Source organism: Cebus imitator, unplaced genomic scaffold, assembly GCF_001604975.1.
Source record: "Cebus imitator isolate Cc_AM_T3 unplaced genomic scaffold, Cebus_imitator-1.0 Scaffold201, whole genome shotgun sequence".
NCBI classification, from domain to species: domain Eukaryota; kingdom Metazoa; phylum Chordata; class Mammalia; order Primates; family Cebidae; genus Cebus; species Cebus imitator.
Window position 1 is genome coordinate 1,524,410 of NW_016107516.1, and position 15,744 is coordinate 1,540,153.

Consider the following 15,744-nt stretch of genomic DNA (forward strand, 5'->3'; position numbering starts at 1 on the left):
AGTGATTCTCCTGCCTCAGCCACCCAAGTAGCTGGGACTACAGGTGCATGCCACCACGCTCGGCTAATTTTTTTTGTATTTTTAGTAGAGACGAGGTTTCACTGTGTTAGCCAGGATGTTCTCGATCTCCTGACCTCCTGATCTGCCCACCCTGGCCTCTCAAAGTGCTGGGATTAGAGGCAGGAACCACCACAAGCGCCCCCTTTCATCTTATTTTGAAGAAACTGAGGACCAGCAAAACTGGGCAGCTTCTCAAACTTGCTCAATGTGTTAGCATTTGAAACAGACATGTTCAAATGGTCTCATTTTTAGCAATTTCCATACCCTTTATAATTATCCCCCCAAAATTAGGCATTATATTTTCTCATGGCGGATAAGCAGTTTAAACTCTTGCCTAATGCTTATTCCATTTGTTCTGGAATAACTAGTGGTCTCCATGTCACTATGTCAGAAAACCATGATCCAGTAGTATATCAATGATCTAAATCTATCATAAAATTCCTGGTCTCTAAGACTTTTCCGTTCTATTTCCTCACTCTTAAAATACCTCTCCTGTCCCATGCACTGCTCTGGTTGCCAGAGGGCTACTCATTCACCCAGGTTCAGCTCAAGTCTAGCCTTTCCATGAAGTTAACCTTCTGCACACCCATGCAAAGATGCCAAGTTGTTTGTACCTTTTTTTTTTTTTTTTTTTTTTTTTTACAAAGAGCCTTACTCCATCGCCCAGGCTGGAGTGCAGTCGCACGATCTCCACTCACTTGTTACCTCCCCCGCCCAGGTTGAAGCGATTCTCCTGCCTCAGCCTCCCGAGTAGCTGAGATTAGAAGGCCCACCACCACCACGCCCGGCTAATTTTTGTATTTTTAGTAAAGACGGAGTTTCACCATGTTGGCCAATCTTGTCTTAAACTCCTGACCTCAGGTGATCCGCCCACCTCGGCCTCCCAAAGTGCTGGGATTGCAGGTGTGAGCCACCGCGGCCGGACTTGTTTGTACCTCTTTACAGTGTTATGTCACTCACTCAATTGTCATTCATTTTTATTTCCCATTAGAAGCAGCTCCACAAATGCAGACATCCTATCTGATTTATTCCTAGGCTTCCTAACAAGCAGCATATGAGCCTTCCTTTCAGCTCAGGTAAACGGAAAGAAATAAAGAGCACTATATAGTAAATTGATTATAGAAAGGTGCCCTCATTGTTAGATACTCCTGCTTTACAATTAAATGGTAAACTCTTTGAGGGTTAAAGGTCTTTTCTCATAACCATCTCATTGTTTTTCATACTTCTAGCACAGACTTGTAGGCTCCACAATCTATTATTGACTTATCCAAGAAAATGAAAAGGGAAGTTAGGAGGCTGAGGGAGTCTGTTAACTTCAGGGAGAGGAACAGACTTCTGGAAACAAGAGTTTCACTTGGCCTTTCTGCCTCTGGCCTCCTTACTTTTTTGTCATAAGTCTAACCACATTCAGGTACATTTCCTTTTGGTAAAATGTTTTACCCTTTCTCTTCATTTTTTTGAAAACCTCATCCTTATAACTTACCTTTCAGCTTGCTTTCACTTTAGTTCTGAATTTTTGGAAGCAACTGAATCAAGAAGTCTTAAAGTGAACTTGTTTGAGGTCTCAAAGCAATTATAAATAAATAAATTAAGAGGTTCTAAAAGTTTTCTGCAGGTCCTTTGTCTCACTTTGATTCCTGGAAATTTAAGTTTCTGAGCAGGGATTAATGAGATGTGAGCAGGAAGTGTTTTTAAGTAGGATGTGAGTGAAAGATATATTAGATATGAGGAAATAGAAAAAGTGAGAATATCTATGCTGACAAGAATGTCGAAATAAGGTGAAACCTTGTTCTGGATAGACAAGTATGTGAAAATCAGGGTCAAAAGTTGCTCCTTGGTTCAACATCTGACAAGCTCTGTGATCACAGGCAAGGCCTTTAGCTGTCTTTGTATTTAGAAGAGAGTTTTGGCTATATCTCAGTTACGCTTATCCCACTATAATGTATGATACTGTAACTCTATTTAGAAGAAAGCATGAGGATGAGTGAAATCAATTAGTGAAGGAGATGGATTAGACAGATTGACAAGAGAAAGGGTAGTTGCAAACATAGAAGGAAAGGCTAAGAAAGAACTATAAGAGTGGAGAAAAAAATAATTAAAAGAAAATACTTTTAGGATAATGTGTTTAGCCTTAACTTTACTGGAAAACAAAAAATACATATCAATCAATGCAAAGTGCATAACTAAAGGGAAACGAGAAACAAGTCATTGGAAACTGGAGTAAAGGCCATCGTTGTTACACAGTTGCCAAGAACTTGGTAGAAGTATATCTACGTCTTAGGACTTTATGGAAAACAGAAATTAAGAGCAATAATTTAGGATATTTGGTGGAAGAAGTATCTAAGCAGCAAAGCGTTCAGGCTGCTGTGTGGCTACTTTTAACTACATACAGTAAGAGGCAAGAGTGGAAAAAATGACTTAAAAATGGCTTTTATAATTAAAAGAGAAGCAGAATAGAAAGATTTAGAAAATTCGCAGCCTAGCTGTATAAAACACGAAAAGCCATATTTGGGAGAAAATACTAAGGGCATGGCCTAGAGACCATTGTTAAAGAGATGAATATGGCTAGAAGGGAGTGAAATACTATTCAAGATATTGAGAAAAAGGCCCTGAAGGCATTTCAAAGATCTTGGAGGCTGCCCGTTTCATCACAGGCTCAGAGCTCAGAGAGCAAATTGGTTTTAGGGGAAACTGGAGTGCCGTTTACAGGCTTGCTGCCCAGATCTGCCTCAGGTTTTTGCTCTCTGAATTCCAGCACAGTGCTCCTTGGCTGCTCCAGCCATGGCTCAAGTGAGCCCAGGTGCAGTTCAACCCACCACTCCATAACGTGCAGTTGGTAAGACTTGGTGGCACCCACTTGATAAGTTTGCAGGCTAGCAGAATGCAAGAGGTGTGGGCCACAACTACCTCTGTGTTCAAAGGATGTACTGGACAGCCTGAGGGCCCAGGAAGTCCACTCCCATGGCAATGCCTAGTGGAGCCATGGCAGTGGACTGCCATGGAGACCCCAGAAATGTAGAGCTACTAGCCTGAAGCATTAGCCTGGGAGAGCTGCAGGGATGAGTCTCCAACTTGTGAGAGCTGAAGCGTCAATTAAGCCTGGCCAAGCCATTTTATTTCTCTGTTGGGCTTTGGACTTAACTTGGAACCTGTTACTTTCTCATTTTTGCCTATTTCTCCCTTTTGGAATGGGAATCTCTGTCTTATATCTGTCCTGCCAGTGTATTTTGGAAGTAGATAACTTGTTTTGATTTCACAGGATCATAGTTGGTGGGAATTTGCCTCACAGTGAATCATGCCTTGAATCTCACCCATATCTAATTTAGAAAAGACTGAATTTGGGGCTTTTGAGTTGATGCTGGAGCAAATTAAAACTTTTGAGGCTATTGAAATAAAATGAATATACTTTGTATATGAAAAGAACATGAGTTTTGGGGGATCAGGGACAGAATTTTATGGTTTGAATGTTCCCTCCAAAATTCGTGTTGAAATTTTATTGCCATTGTAACAGTGTTATGAGATGAGTAGGTTATAAATGTACTAATGCCCTTATTGTAGGAATGGATTAGTTGTCATGGGAGTGGGCTACTGATAAAAGGATGAATTTTGGCCCCCATTTTTCTCTGTCTTGTGTGCTCCCTTCTACCTTCTGCTTTCTGCCATGAGATAATGCAGCAGAAAGGCCTTTGCTAGATGCTGGCACCATGCTCTCGGACTTCCCAGCCTACAGAGCTATGAGCCAAATAAAAATTCTGTGGTTCATAAATTATCCAATCTCAGGTATTCTGTTATAGCAGCAGAAAACAGACTGAGACAGAGGATTAAATGAGTTATTTCATTTTTAAACACACACTTATTATGTGCCTAGTATATATGAGACACTCTAGTGAGGCTTAATTATTAGAAATTTGGGGGTGTTTTTGAAAATTACCATATAATGTTTGAGCACTATTGAAGTCACATATATATGGTCCTTCCAGAAGAGCATATTTGATTTTAGTTTTGTTTTTATCTTTTAGGGAAAGAATCATGTGATGTACAGCTTTACATAAAGAGACAATCTGTATACTCTGTCTTAGCAGGAAAACCCTTTAACCTACAATGCCCTGTGAAATACTGTGCTCACAGGCCTCATGTGACTTGGTGCAAGCTCAATGGAACAAAATGTTTACCACTTGAAGAAGGACTTCAACGACACACAAGTTGGAAAGAAGAGAAGAACATTTCATATTTTATTCTACATTTTGAACAAGTGCTTCCTAGTGACAGTGGGTCATACCGCTGTTCTGCACATTTTTCACTTCAACTCATTGAAAGCCACTCAACAACTGTTTATGTGAGAGGTGAGTTCTCAATACCTCAATCATCTAATATTTTTCTCATAATGTTTCCAGGAAGAGAGGGATTCAGTTTCTCAAGTGATCACGTTAGAAAGTGAACTCCTATAGCACATCCAAAGTTTGTTACACCTTACAGATTATGTGCCAGTGTGTACATATGTGTGTGTATGTGTGTGTTTGAGATGAGTGAGATAGAGGAGGGTAGAGAAAAATATAATAAAAGTTATAGCTTTTCACTTTAGGGATTATAAAATTTATTTGGTAAGTCTAAAAGTAGATCAATGAAATATTGAAAAAATTATGAAGTGAATACCTATAGTTGCAAATAGCTCTGTGATTCTTTGTCCTTGCTTTTTTTCTATTTTCCCCAATTTTCTCTTCTTTACTTTTGTTCATCACAATTTCTTGAAGTTATGTTTGTGGTACTTAGTCAATGACACACTTTTTAATAGTTCACAGTTTGTTTAGAAGAAAAACAGCAAACAAATAACCTGACTCCCTGATGATTTTCTGGGAATATTCGTAGCTTCATTTCTCTCCCCTGTTCCCCCACAGAAGCCTTTAGTAGGGTTTGACAACTGAGGAAGGACAGATAGAAGTTAAGCTCATGGAAACCAAGCTGAATAAAACATGAAAAAATACATAGAGAGAGGGGAGTCAGTGAGAGTAAAAAATATTTGGTTTATAAAAATTGTATAGCTAACATCATATTCAATGGTGAAAGGCTTAGAGCTTTCCGTCTAAGATGAGGAACAAGACATGGATCTTTGCTTTTGCGATTTCCATTTAACATTAAACTGAAAGTTCTAGCCAGAGAAAATAGACAAGAAGAAGAAGTAACAAGTATCTAACTTAGAAAGGAAGAAGTAAAACGTTATTCACAGACGGCATAAACTTATGTGTAGAAAAATTCCTTAAAATTTATTTAAAACTATTAAAGCTAATATATGAATTTAGCAGTTCCACATGATACAGGATTAATACATAAAAATCAATGATACTTCTATATAGTAGCAATAAACAACCCACAAAAATAAATTAAGGAAACGGTTCCATTTACAATAGCATCAAAAAGAATAAATTTCACCAAGAAGGTGCAAAAGTTTTACACTGAACAAAGAAAGCATGGCTGAAAGAAATTCAAGAATATGTAAATAGATGCAAAGACATTCTGTATTCATGGACTGAAAGATGTAATATTGTAAAGATAGCAGTATTCCTCAAGGTGATCTACAGATTCAATGTGGTTCCACCAAAATCCCAACAGCTTTTTGTTGCTATTGCAGAAATTAAAAAGCTGATTCTAAAATTCACATTGAGTTGCAACAGATCCATAATTGCCAAAACAATCTTGAAAAAGAACAAAATTGAAGCTAAGTCTTCCCTATTTCAAAACTTACCACAAAATTACAGTTAAAACACACACACACACACACACACACACACACACACACACACAGAGTATTACTGTCATATGGACAGACAAAGAGATCAATGTAAATAGAATTGAGAGTCCAGAATAAACTCCATACATCTGTGGTCAACTGATTTTTGACAAGGATGACAAGATTATTCCATGGCAAAAGAATAGTCTCAGTAAGTGTGCCAGGAAAATTGGATATTCACATATAAAATAATGAATTTGAATCCCTATCTCACACTATGTTTTAAGAAATCAAAATAAATCAGAAATTTAAGTAGAAGAACTAAAACTATAAAAACTACAGTATATAAAACAATAAAACCCTGGTTTCTTAGGAGAAAACATACGGATAAATGTTTCTAATCTTGGATTTAGCAGCGATTTCTTAGATATGATTACAAAGGCATAATCAACAATAACACCAAAAATAATTAAATTGGAATTCATAAAAATTAAACACTTTGGTGCATCCAAAAATAAAATAAAATTAAATTAAAAAGCAAAAAAAAAAACCCTATAAATTCAACAACAAATAGACTGGCAATCTAATTTTAAAATGAGCAAAGGACTTGAATAGACATTTCATCAAAGAGAGTACACAAATGGCCAATAAGCATATGAAGAAAAATGCACAGTACCGTTAGTTACTAGAGAAATGCAAATCAAAACCACAAGGAAAACCCACTTCTTACCTGTAGAATGACTAGAATAAAAGAAACATGGAAAATAAGAAGTATTAGCAAGGATGTGAAGAAATCGAAACCCTATCCATTGCTGATGAGAATGTAAAATGATGCAGCTACTTTGGAAAATGGTCTAGCAGTTCCTCAAAAGGTTAAACTCAGTTGCCACAGTACCAAGTAATTCTATTCCTAGTTAAATACTCAAATGAAATTAAAATATAAGTTCACACAAAACCTTGTGCATGAATGTTTATCACAGAACTATTCACAATAGCCAAATTGTGGAAGCAAACTAAATGTTCAACTGATGAATGGATAAAGGAAATGTAGGTTATCTGCACATGGATTATTTAGTCATGAAAAGGAATGAAGTACTAATGTATGCTACAACACTGATGAATTGCAGAAGCATTATGCTAAGTAAAAGAAGACATATACAAAAGGTCACATACAATGTGTTTCTGTTTATATGAAATATCCCAAATAGGCAAATCCATAGAGACAGGAAGTAAATTGGTGGTTGCCAGGGGCTGAGGAATGTGGAGTGACTACTTAATACGTAGAGGGTTTCCTTTTGGGGTGATGAAAAAGTTCTGAATCTAGATAGTAGTCATGTTTGCACAACACTGTGAATATCTTAAATGCCATTTAATTGTATATTTGAAATAATTAAAATAGTAATTTCTATGTTATATGTATTTTACCACAATAAAAATATATTTGGATCAAAGAAGAGTGCCCTTTAATTATAAGAAATAAGGTGGAGCTTCTTTTGTTGCTCATAAATTGACCCTTACGGTCATTAGGAAGGAGAAATTTCAAAAGAGGTTTATTGCAATAGCAGCCTGAGTGAACTCTAGTTGCAGCCTCATACAGTTTATTTCCTTTATGGACATTATTCACTTGAATGCATACATTTTACAACTGTTCTTTTTAGAATTAATTTGTTACTTTATATGCTTACTTTTGAGTGTGTTTGCACTCCCTTAAAGTAGCCCAATGAAGGAATCCATTGGAATTCTTTTAAAATGCTTTAAGTCACTTTAAAATTTCTTACAGCAGCCCCATGAAAAAATGCGTAGTGCTTTAGTGCTAGCTGCAACCCTCAATTATGAAAGGCAGGGTATCTGGGACATGGTAGGGGCTCACTAAATAACTCTTTGTAAGTGAATTAAAGAATATATGCAAGGAACAAAAACTGTGTTTATCAACCTGGAGAAGCCTATATTGAGGATGTATGGAATGAACACTTTCTGGAAAGAATTGTACTATTAATTCTCATTACTGAGACAAAATATTGATTTTTTAACAAATATTACTTTTTAAACAGGCAAAATACATTATGAAAATAAGGAAAATCTGCAAAATGTTACTTCTAGAATGATATATACTACCGAATCAATAAGTGCTACTAATTTAGATAATATATATTAACATAATGTATAATGAAATTAAATTTTGAGGCATTGAATCCCCCTTCCCTTCCTTGAAAGATGCCTTCTTGTGTAATTCAGTCTTTCTTTTTTTTTTTTTTTTTTTGGGCGGGGTTTTTCTTTTTTTTTCCTATTTTTGTTTTTAATGGCGCAATCTCAGCTCACTGCAACCTCTGCCTCCTGGGTTCAGGCAGAGGTTCTCCTGCCTCAGCCTCCTGAGTAGCTGGGATTACAGGCACGCACCACCATGCCCAGCTAATTTTTTTGTATTTTTAGTAGAGACGGGGTTTCACCATGTTGACCAGGATGGTCTTGATCTCTTGACCTCGTGATCCACCCGCCTCGACCTCCCAAAGTTCTGGGATTACAGGCTTGAGCCACCACGCCCAGCCAATTCAGTCTTTCTTTATGAGAACAAGTCTACTTCTATATGAGAGACGAATTTAGCCAAGGTCAGATGCAAGGTCAGAACCTCATAATTAATTGCAATACAAAAGTCTATTACACGAAAGTAGCATTACAGTTTCTGCTCCATCCCATGTTTGGGTCATTCATGACCATGAAAGATGGTGTACAGTGCATAAAGATGCCTGTTCTAGGGATCAAGTTGGGGCTGAGATTAGTATCAACAATCTATTGTGTGGAGGAAGGAGTCCAACTTTAGAGGAAAGAAAATAACATTCCCTCCTAAATCCTGTACCCTGGTGGGTTTTATGGAACAAAGTATGTGAAAGATGAAGTGGTAAAAGAGAAAGTCTAAGAGCTAAATAGCAGACATGAAGGACCTTGTAAGTTTCTTTTTGAACATTTCTACTCTCTCCTAGTTTCCTACTCGCCTACCGTTCTTATCACACCCTCCGTATCAGTTTGTTAATTAATGCTCTTGATTCTCATTAAAAAATCCCAGAGAATTTTCTTTGGCTTCCTACTCTTGTCTCTCCACCACATGCCACTCTGTGATGTTTCCTTCTATGAGCATTTCACACCATGATTGCCTTCCTTCTAAATAATTCCAATTAATTCTATGATTTGACTCTGTCTTTAGTATTTGCCCATTTTGGTCCATTACAGCCACATATCTTCCTAATACACTTAATTGCCTCATACACTTCCTTCATAACACCACTCTCTTGCATAGCATCCCCAGTGCTCACAATATTGGGCTCATCTTTGTTCAGCAGCATTCAAAGTCTTCCACAGTTTGTTCCCACCACCTTTCTGGAATGTTTCTGGATTCCATATAGAGCCTCTCAACTCCAGCCTAAGGGCCTTGGTTGCCATAGCCACATCTTCATCACAGCCCTGCCTCTGCTGCTCTTGCCATTCGTAGAGCACCCATTCATCTTTCTCCACCTATGGAAATTCTACCCCTCCTTTCAAGCTCAGCTCATTTTTTGAGTTCTTAAGAAAGCCTTTCATGATCACCTGAGGGGAAGGGATCACTCCTTTTTACCAATTTTTATTCCATTTAAGTTCTGTGCTTCTCATTTATCACACATTTCTTTTCACTGTAGTAATATGTGGAAATGTCTTTTAAGTCCCATGAAAGATTATAATGTCCTGGAAGGCAGAAATTTGTGTAATATTTCTTTGTTTTTTCCTATTTCCTTCACAAAAAGTAAATTGTTTAGGAATTGACTTTAAACTCTGTGTGGATTTAAGACTAATTTAAACTAGGTGGGCATTTTTCCTTCGCAAAGTGGTGAAAACAAAAATAACAGGGAAGGTCAAAGAAAAATTCCTCTTCTTTCTGAACCTGAAAGTGCTCAGTGAACTAAGGTTTAAGGTGAGGAGAAAAATATATTTGGAAATATGTTTAAGGACCATACTTTTCATAAATAATTTTAGAGGTCTGATAAAAAATATTTTATTTTTTCCCCATGAAATGTATTTCTGAAGTGATTTTGGACAGTTTGTTGTTTTTATATGTGAACCTCTTTTGCTGTTTGTGCTCAAGGTAAAAGTTAGTTCATGTAAGAACAGGTCTGTGACAGAGTAGGGGCTTGGATGCTCTTGGGAAAGCAGTATTCTCTCAGAATGAAGAAAAGCACCTTGCAAAACAAGCCAAAGTTCTAGGGGAAAAGTTGGCAGAGCTGGGGAACAGTCGCTAAAACATCCATTGGCTTTTCACTTAACCCTTCCCAACCTTCCCTTGGTCAGTTTCTGATTAAGAACTTGTGTAGGGCACGGTGGCTCACACCTATAATCCCAGCACTTTGGGAGGCCAAGGCAGTCGGTTCACAAGGTCAAGAGATGGAGACCATCTTGGCCAACATGGTGAAAACCCATCTGTCCTAAAAATACAAAAATTAGCTGGTTGTGGTGGCACACACCTGTAGTCCCAGCTCCTCAGGAGGCTGAGGCAGCAGAATCACTTGAACCCAGGAGGCAGAAGTTGCCATGAGCTGAAACTGCATCACTGCACTCCAGCCTAGGGACAGAACAAGGTTCTGTCTCAAAAAAAAAAAAAAAAAAAGAACTTCCCCAAGGCTGGGTGCCTCACTCCTGTAATCCTAGCACTTTGGGAGGTGGATCACTTGAGGTGAGGATTTGAGACCCGCCTGGCCAACATGGTAAAACCCTATCTCTACTATAAGTCCAAAAAAATTAGCCAGGCATGGTGGTGGGCACCTGTAATCCCAACTAACTATTCAGGAGGCTGAAGCAGGAAAATCACTTGAACCCAGGAGGTGGCGGCTGCAGTGAACCAAGATTGCACCACTGCATTCCAGCCTGGGCCATACAGTAAGACTCTGTCTCAGAATAAATGAAATAAAAACAATAACTTCCCCAAAATGTGGTCATTATCTGTGCATGAAAATGGGTGTGGAGTGAGAGTGCAGGAAGTCCTTGTGATCTTCCACCCTGATTAGGAGCACTTGCTGAATGTGCCACTTGTTATTCCAGGTGCCAGAGATATCGTACAGGCTAGACTGATTCCTTGTGCTTAAGGAATGGGGAAGACAGATCAAAGCACGCAGACAAAGCTTGTGTTGTGTTTCATAAGCTTTGTCTGTGAGCTTCAAAATAAGCCCAGGAATTTGCTTTATGTCAATGATCTTGGAGTTATGTTCCACAAATTATGCTAACTAATCTTGAGATGGATTATTGGATTCTCTGGTAGTGTGCAAAGACTGTAATCCTCCCCAAGGCTACCACTGGTTTTGGACACACCCAAGAGTACACCCTCATCATTTTCTCAATTTCAATTCTTTATCTTGTTTCTCTGTTTCAGAACAAACTCAAAATAATTTAGGGAGAGTTTTGAGTTTGCTCTGAAATAGAGAAACAGTTTGTTCTGAATTAGTTTTATTTGATCAAACTAATCAAGTAAAATTATTCTAATTTTTTTTGGTGGTTAAAGAAATAACCGAAGTTGGATCTTCTTGAGGCAGCAGATTTGTTTGTATTAGGTTATCTGTTGTAAAAACCTTAGTCCCCATTGCTGTCCAAGATCCTCCCCCAGACAGCTGTTACTGGCACACCTGGCAGTGGCTGGGCTGCTTGCTAACCAAAACAGCAGCTGCAGCATCAATAGACAACATTTGTTACCACTCTAAATAACCAAACCACTTTTGTGCAGCTTCAGTTGCTCCGAATCATTTTTATCCCAAACCCAAGCATCTAGGGAAACAAAATAACATTATAACAGAATTAATAGAATTTTTTTTTTTGTTTTTGAGATGGAGTCTCACTCTGTCACTCAGGCTGAGCGCAGTAGTGCCATCTCGGTTCACTGCAACCTCTACCTCTTGGGTTCAAGCAGTTCTCCTACCTCAGCCTCTCATGTAGCTGAGATTACAGGCACATGCCGCCATGCCTAGCTAATTTTTGTATTTCAGTAGAGATGGAGTTTCAACCATGTTGGCCAGGCTGGGCTCAAACTCCTGACCTCAAGTGATCCACCTGTCTTGGCCTCCCAAAGTGCTGAGGTCACAGGTGTGAGTCACCATGCCTGGCCTTAGAATATCTTACTCCAGTGTTTTTCATATTGTGTCAACAGTAACCCAAAATTAAAAAAAATAGATCTTACATCATAACCCATAATACACACAAATATTAAAAAGTTTCATATGGCCATTCTTAACTGTAAGACAGAGTTTCTCCATTGACATTTTGGTCAGGATAATTTTTTTGCTGCACCAAGAGGAGGTTTCATCCTGTATAGTGTAGGGTGTTTAACAGAATCCCTGGCTTCTACTCACTAGTTGCCAGCCTCCATCACCCTACCTTGTTACATATCTCCAGACATTGCCACATGTTCCCTGCTTGAGAACCACTGCTCTAGTGTGTGTGTGATGCATTCTGCTGATTTTGATCCTCTTCTGTTTCATTTTTTAAAATGCTATTTGTGACCTAGTAAATTGTTTCACAACCTGCTAATGAGCTGTGAACAACTGCAGACAAACAAGGCCTTAACGCATATTAACACTGATCAACAGTAATGCGTATTAGCTGTGTGCCATGCAGAGCACTTTTGAGGCTATCAAAAGTATTTGGTATCTCAAGATTCCAGTGAGTTATGAGACAAGGAAAGGACATTGTGTTGAAGAAACTTGAATTTCATGTTATAAACATGTTGGCTTGAGCTCCTGTTGCTACTCACTAGCTATCTGACTTGGGGCAATTCTTGTGGCGGAATACAGACAGTGGCTTTCCTGCTTTTCTTAAGTGATGGACATGAGAGTTAGAGACTGTAAATAGAAAGGCTTAAGGAAAGTTACATACTGTAAAGAGAAAGGCTTAATGAAGTACCTTCTGACAGCTATGATAAAGGTCGTTATATGGAAGATTAATTCTATGAGAATTAAGAATTTTTGCAAAAGATTATTGCATAGCCACATCTGCTCAGCAAGAAAGCAAGAGGTGGCTAAGGGCACTGGGATTCTTTTTGTTTTTTCTTTGAAGAGTTCTAATGGCCACATTGCTGTGTACTGAGTTCTTACTGAGATACCAACACTGTTCTTTTTATTTATTTATTTTATTTTACTTTAAGTTCTGGGGTACATGTGCAGATCTTGCAGGATTGTTACATAGGTATACATGTGCCATGGTGATTTACTGCCTCCATCCCCCCCGTCACTTACATTAGGTATTTCTCCTAATGTTATCCCTCCGCAATCTCTCCACCCACTTCTATCCTTCCCCAGCCACCCACCCCCCCAACAGACCCCAGTGTGTGATGGTCCCCTCCCTGTGTCCATGTGTTCTCATTGTTCAACACCCATTTATGAGTGAGAACATGCAGTGTTTGGGTTTCTGTTCTTGTGTCAGTTTGCCGAGGATGATGGTTTCCAGATTCATCGATGTCGCTGCAAAGGACATGAACTCATCTTTTTTATGGCTGCATAGTATTCCATGGTATATATGAGGGCACTGTGATTCTTGAGGAATGCCTCTGAAGGGGAAATAGGGGCATTGGCCTGAAATCTCCTTCATTCAAGTTCTGACAATGCAGAGGGGTGCTGCTGATCCTAATATATCTCATATTTCCTAACTCTCCTTAGCATTTACTAACACTCCAGATGTAAACAGTACCTCAGAACGACCCTCCAAGGATGAAATGGCCAACAGACCATGGCTCCTGTATAGTTTACTTCCTTTGGGGGCATTGCCTCTACTCATCATTACCTGTTGCTTCCTGTTCTGCTGCCTGAGAAGGCACCAAGGTGGGTTCTATTGTCCTTCTGCCCCCTGTACCACACATTTGGGGCTATTCTTATTTCTGGGACTAATAGATTTTTAGTTTCTTCCTGTTATTTTCTTTCCCAATCCTGTGGTAAACCATAGATAGTGATTTTCTGGGAGACAACTCATACTTGTGCTGAAAAAGCAAATGGGTTTTGATTGGGGCTCCCTTGAGTCATGAGAGATGCATGCTTACCACAGCACACACAGTGTTCCAGACAGCTTGTGGCGAGCACAGCACATTGCTGAGACTTCGTCATTCTATCTGCATCAATCTTAGGTTTGTGTGAGAAAGAGCTCTTCTAAACGTAACAGGATTGAAAGTTGAGACAATGTCTCAGGTCAAGATACCTGATTTGAGTTATTTTGTACTGACCTCTTCTCTCAGCCACACCACATCATGCCATTACCTAACTGAAGAACCAGCACCCCCAGAGAAAATTAATATGTGTGTACTTTCTGTTGCCGTAAGAAACATATGCTTGACCTGAATCCTTACCCAACAATAATGCATTTGAAAAATGTGGGTTTGGCTATGATGGGAGAGGTGTGATATTTTGAAAATAATTCCTTTCTACTTTTATAAGAACTCCCTCAATGTCATGACCAAACATGTTAAGTAAGAGAGAAATGCATAGAGAATTCTGATCTAGCTTTGGCCTGAACCACTTCAGTTTTCTCTTTCCTTTTTCTTCTCCTCCATTCTCTCCCATGCCTGTTTTCACAACATCAGTTACAGTGTAGCTATAGAAATTGAGATAGATGGAGCAACCCTTATTCTGTGTGCCACAGGAGTAACTTTTCACTCAGCAAAAGTGCTTCTGGTATTGTGGAGTGAGAATTTCTGGAGTCCACAGCCTTCTCTGGATTTGGAATAATTCTCTCTTACCCCAATTCTTCATCTGCAACTCCATGGCTCTTTCTATGGCCTTTCTGTATCTTTCATCATCTTTCTCAAGACTTCTGGAACCTCTCTCAGAACTTCAGAAAAGGAGTCAGAGAGAAATCTTTTGATATACTACGTCTAAAGTGAACTAGGTAGTAAGAGATCTTGGCTACATAGGTGACAGGACAGCAGTATTTCTGGCATTGAGTATGGAATGTCCCCAAAGCAAGGACTTCCAGTCTTTTCCAAGTAATATACTAGGTCCTTCCCCTTCCTCTTAGATATGCCATGAGGCTATGTGGACTGAAAAGTGATGAACCAGAGAGAGAGCTGGTCAGTGTGAATTCTCACAAACAAGTGTGTGTGGCATGCTAGGCAAAGCAAATCAACAAGTCAAAACTAGTAACAGTACTATCCCAGGCATTCAACAGGGTAAGCATGGATGGCACAGTGGTTTACTTCTGTTTTCTTTACTCCTTTTGATTACTTATTTTTCCTTTTGTCTTCCAGGAAAGCAAAATGAACTTTCTGACACAGCAGGAAAGGAAATTATCCTGGTATGCTTGATGTATCTGTTGAAACAAATGAAATTTGTGTTATACTGTGTTTATTTTTTCAATGAATTTATATAACACTTACCATGTGCCAGGCATTATTCTAGGTATTCTCTCTCTCCATATATACATATACATGTGTAGACTCATTTTTTAAAATGTGAATTTTACATTCAGCTCTCTGCAGCAAAAGCTCTTTAGGGTTAAGTCTCATAAGTGGTTCTTTGGAAGTTCATGGAAGGCAGTATAGATCTGAGACAGAAAAGTCAGAGACTAAGCCATGCAGACTTGACTTGCTCTTGCCTATTATATGACTTCAGGCTATTCATTTATTTTTATGAAAACACCTTAAAATCTTTCTGGAAGAGAGCAGGGAGCTAATAAAAGAATGGATCTATAAATAGCCTCATAAAATATTAGATATCTTCATATATAACACCAGCAAAGTAGAAACATGATCTTTGGTTTAGTTGATGTCCCTGGCAATGTGTATGGGCTCATCAAGGAAGGGACCACCCAGACTAAAGGAAGGGAATTTTGGAGACAATCTTTCCTATAAGGTTTGGAATATAAATGTAGGCTTTTATTTTGAGTTGAATGTTATGGAGATATTAGAACTAGAAAAGAATGCAAGATGAGGCAATATATTTGTGGGAAAAATTCTGAAGCTAATTAAA

The 15,744-nt window shown here is 38.6% G+C and overlaps 1 protein-coding gene across 4 annotated transcripts in view; it reads left to right on the plus strand.

The window, feature by feature from the left end:
* Positions 1-15,744, plus strand: part of BTLA (B and T lymphocyte associated) — a 35,810-nt gene that overhangs the window by 14,819 nt on the left and 5,247 nt on the right. For 2 of the 4 annotated variants that reach the window (XM_037745452.1, XM_017547782.2), the window contains 3 exons: positions 4,080-4,403; positions 13,447-13,608; positions 15,024-15,070. In XM_037745452.1, the coding sequence (XP_037601380.1) occupies positions 4,080-4,403; positions 13,447-13,608; positions 15,024-15,070 (533 nt within the window). The remainder of the gene's footprint in view (positions 1-4,079; positions 4,404-13,446; positions 13,609-15,023; positions 15,071-15,744) is intronic. The other 2 variants (XM_017547783.2, XM_017547784.2) reach the window with 2 other exon arrangements.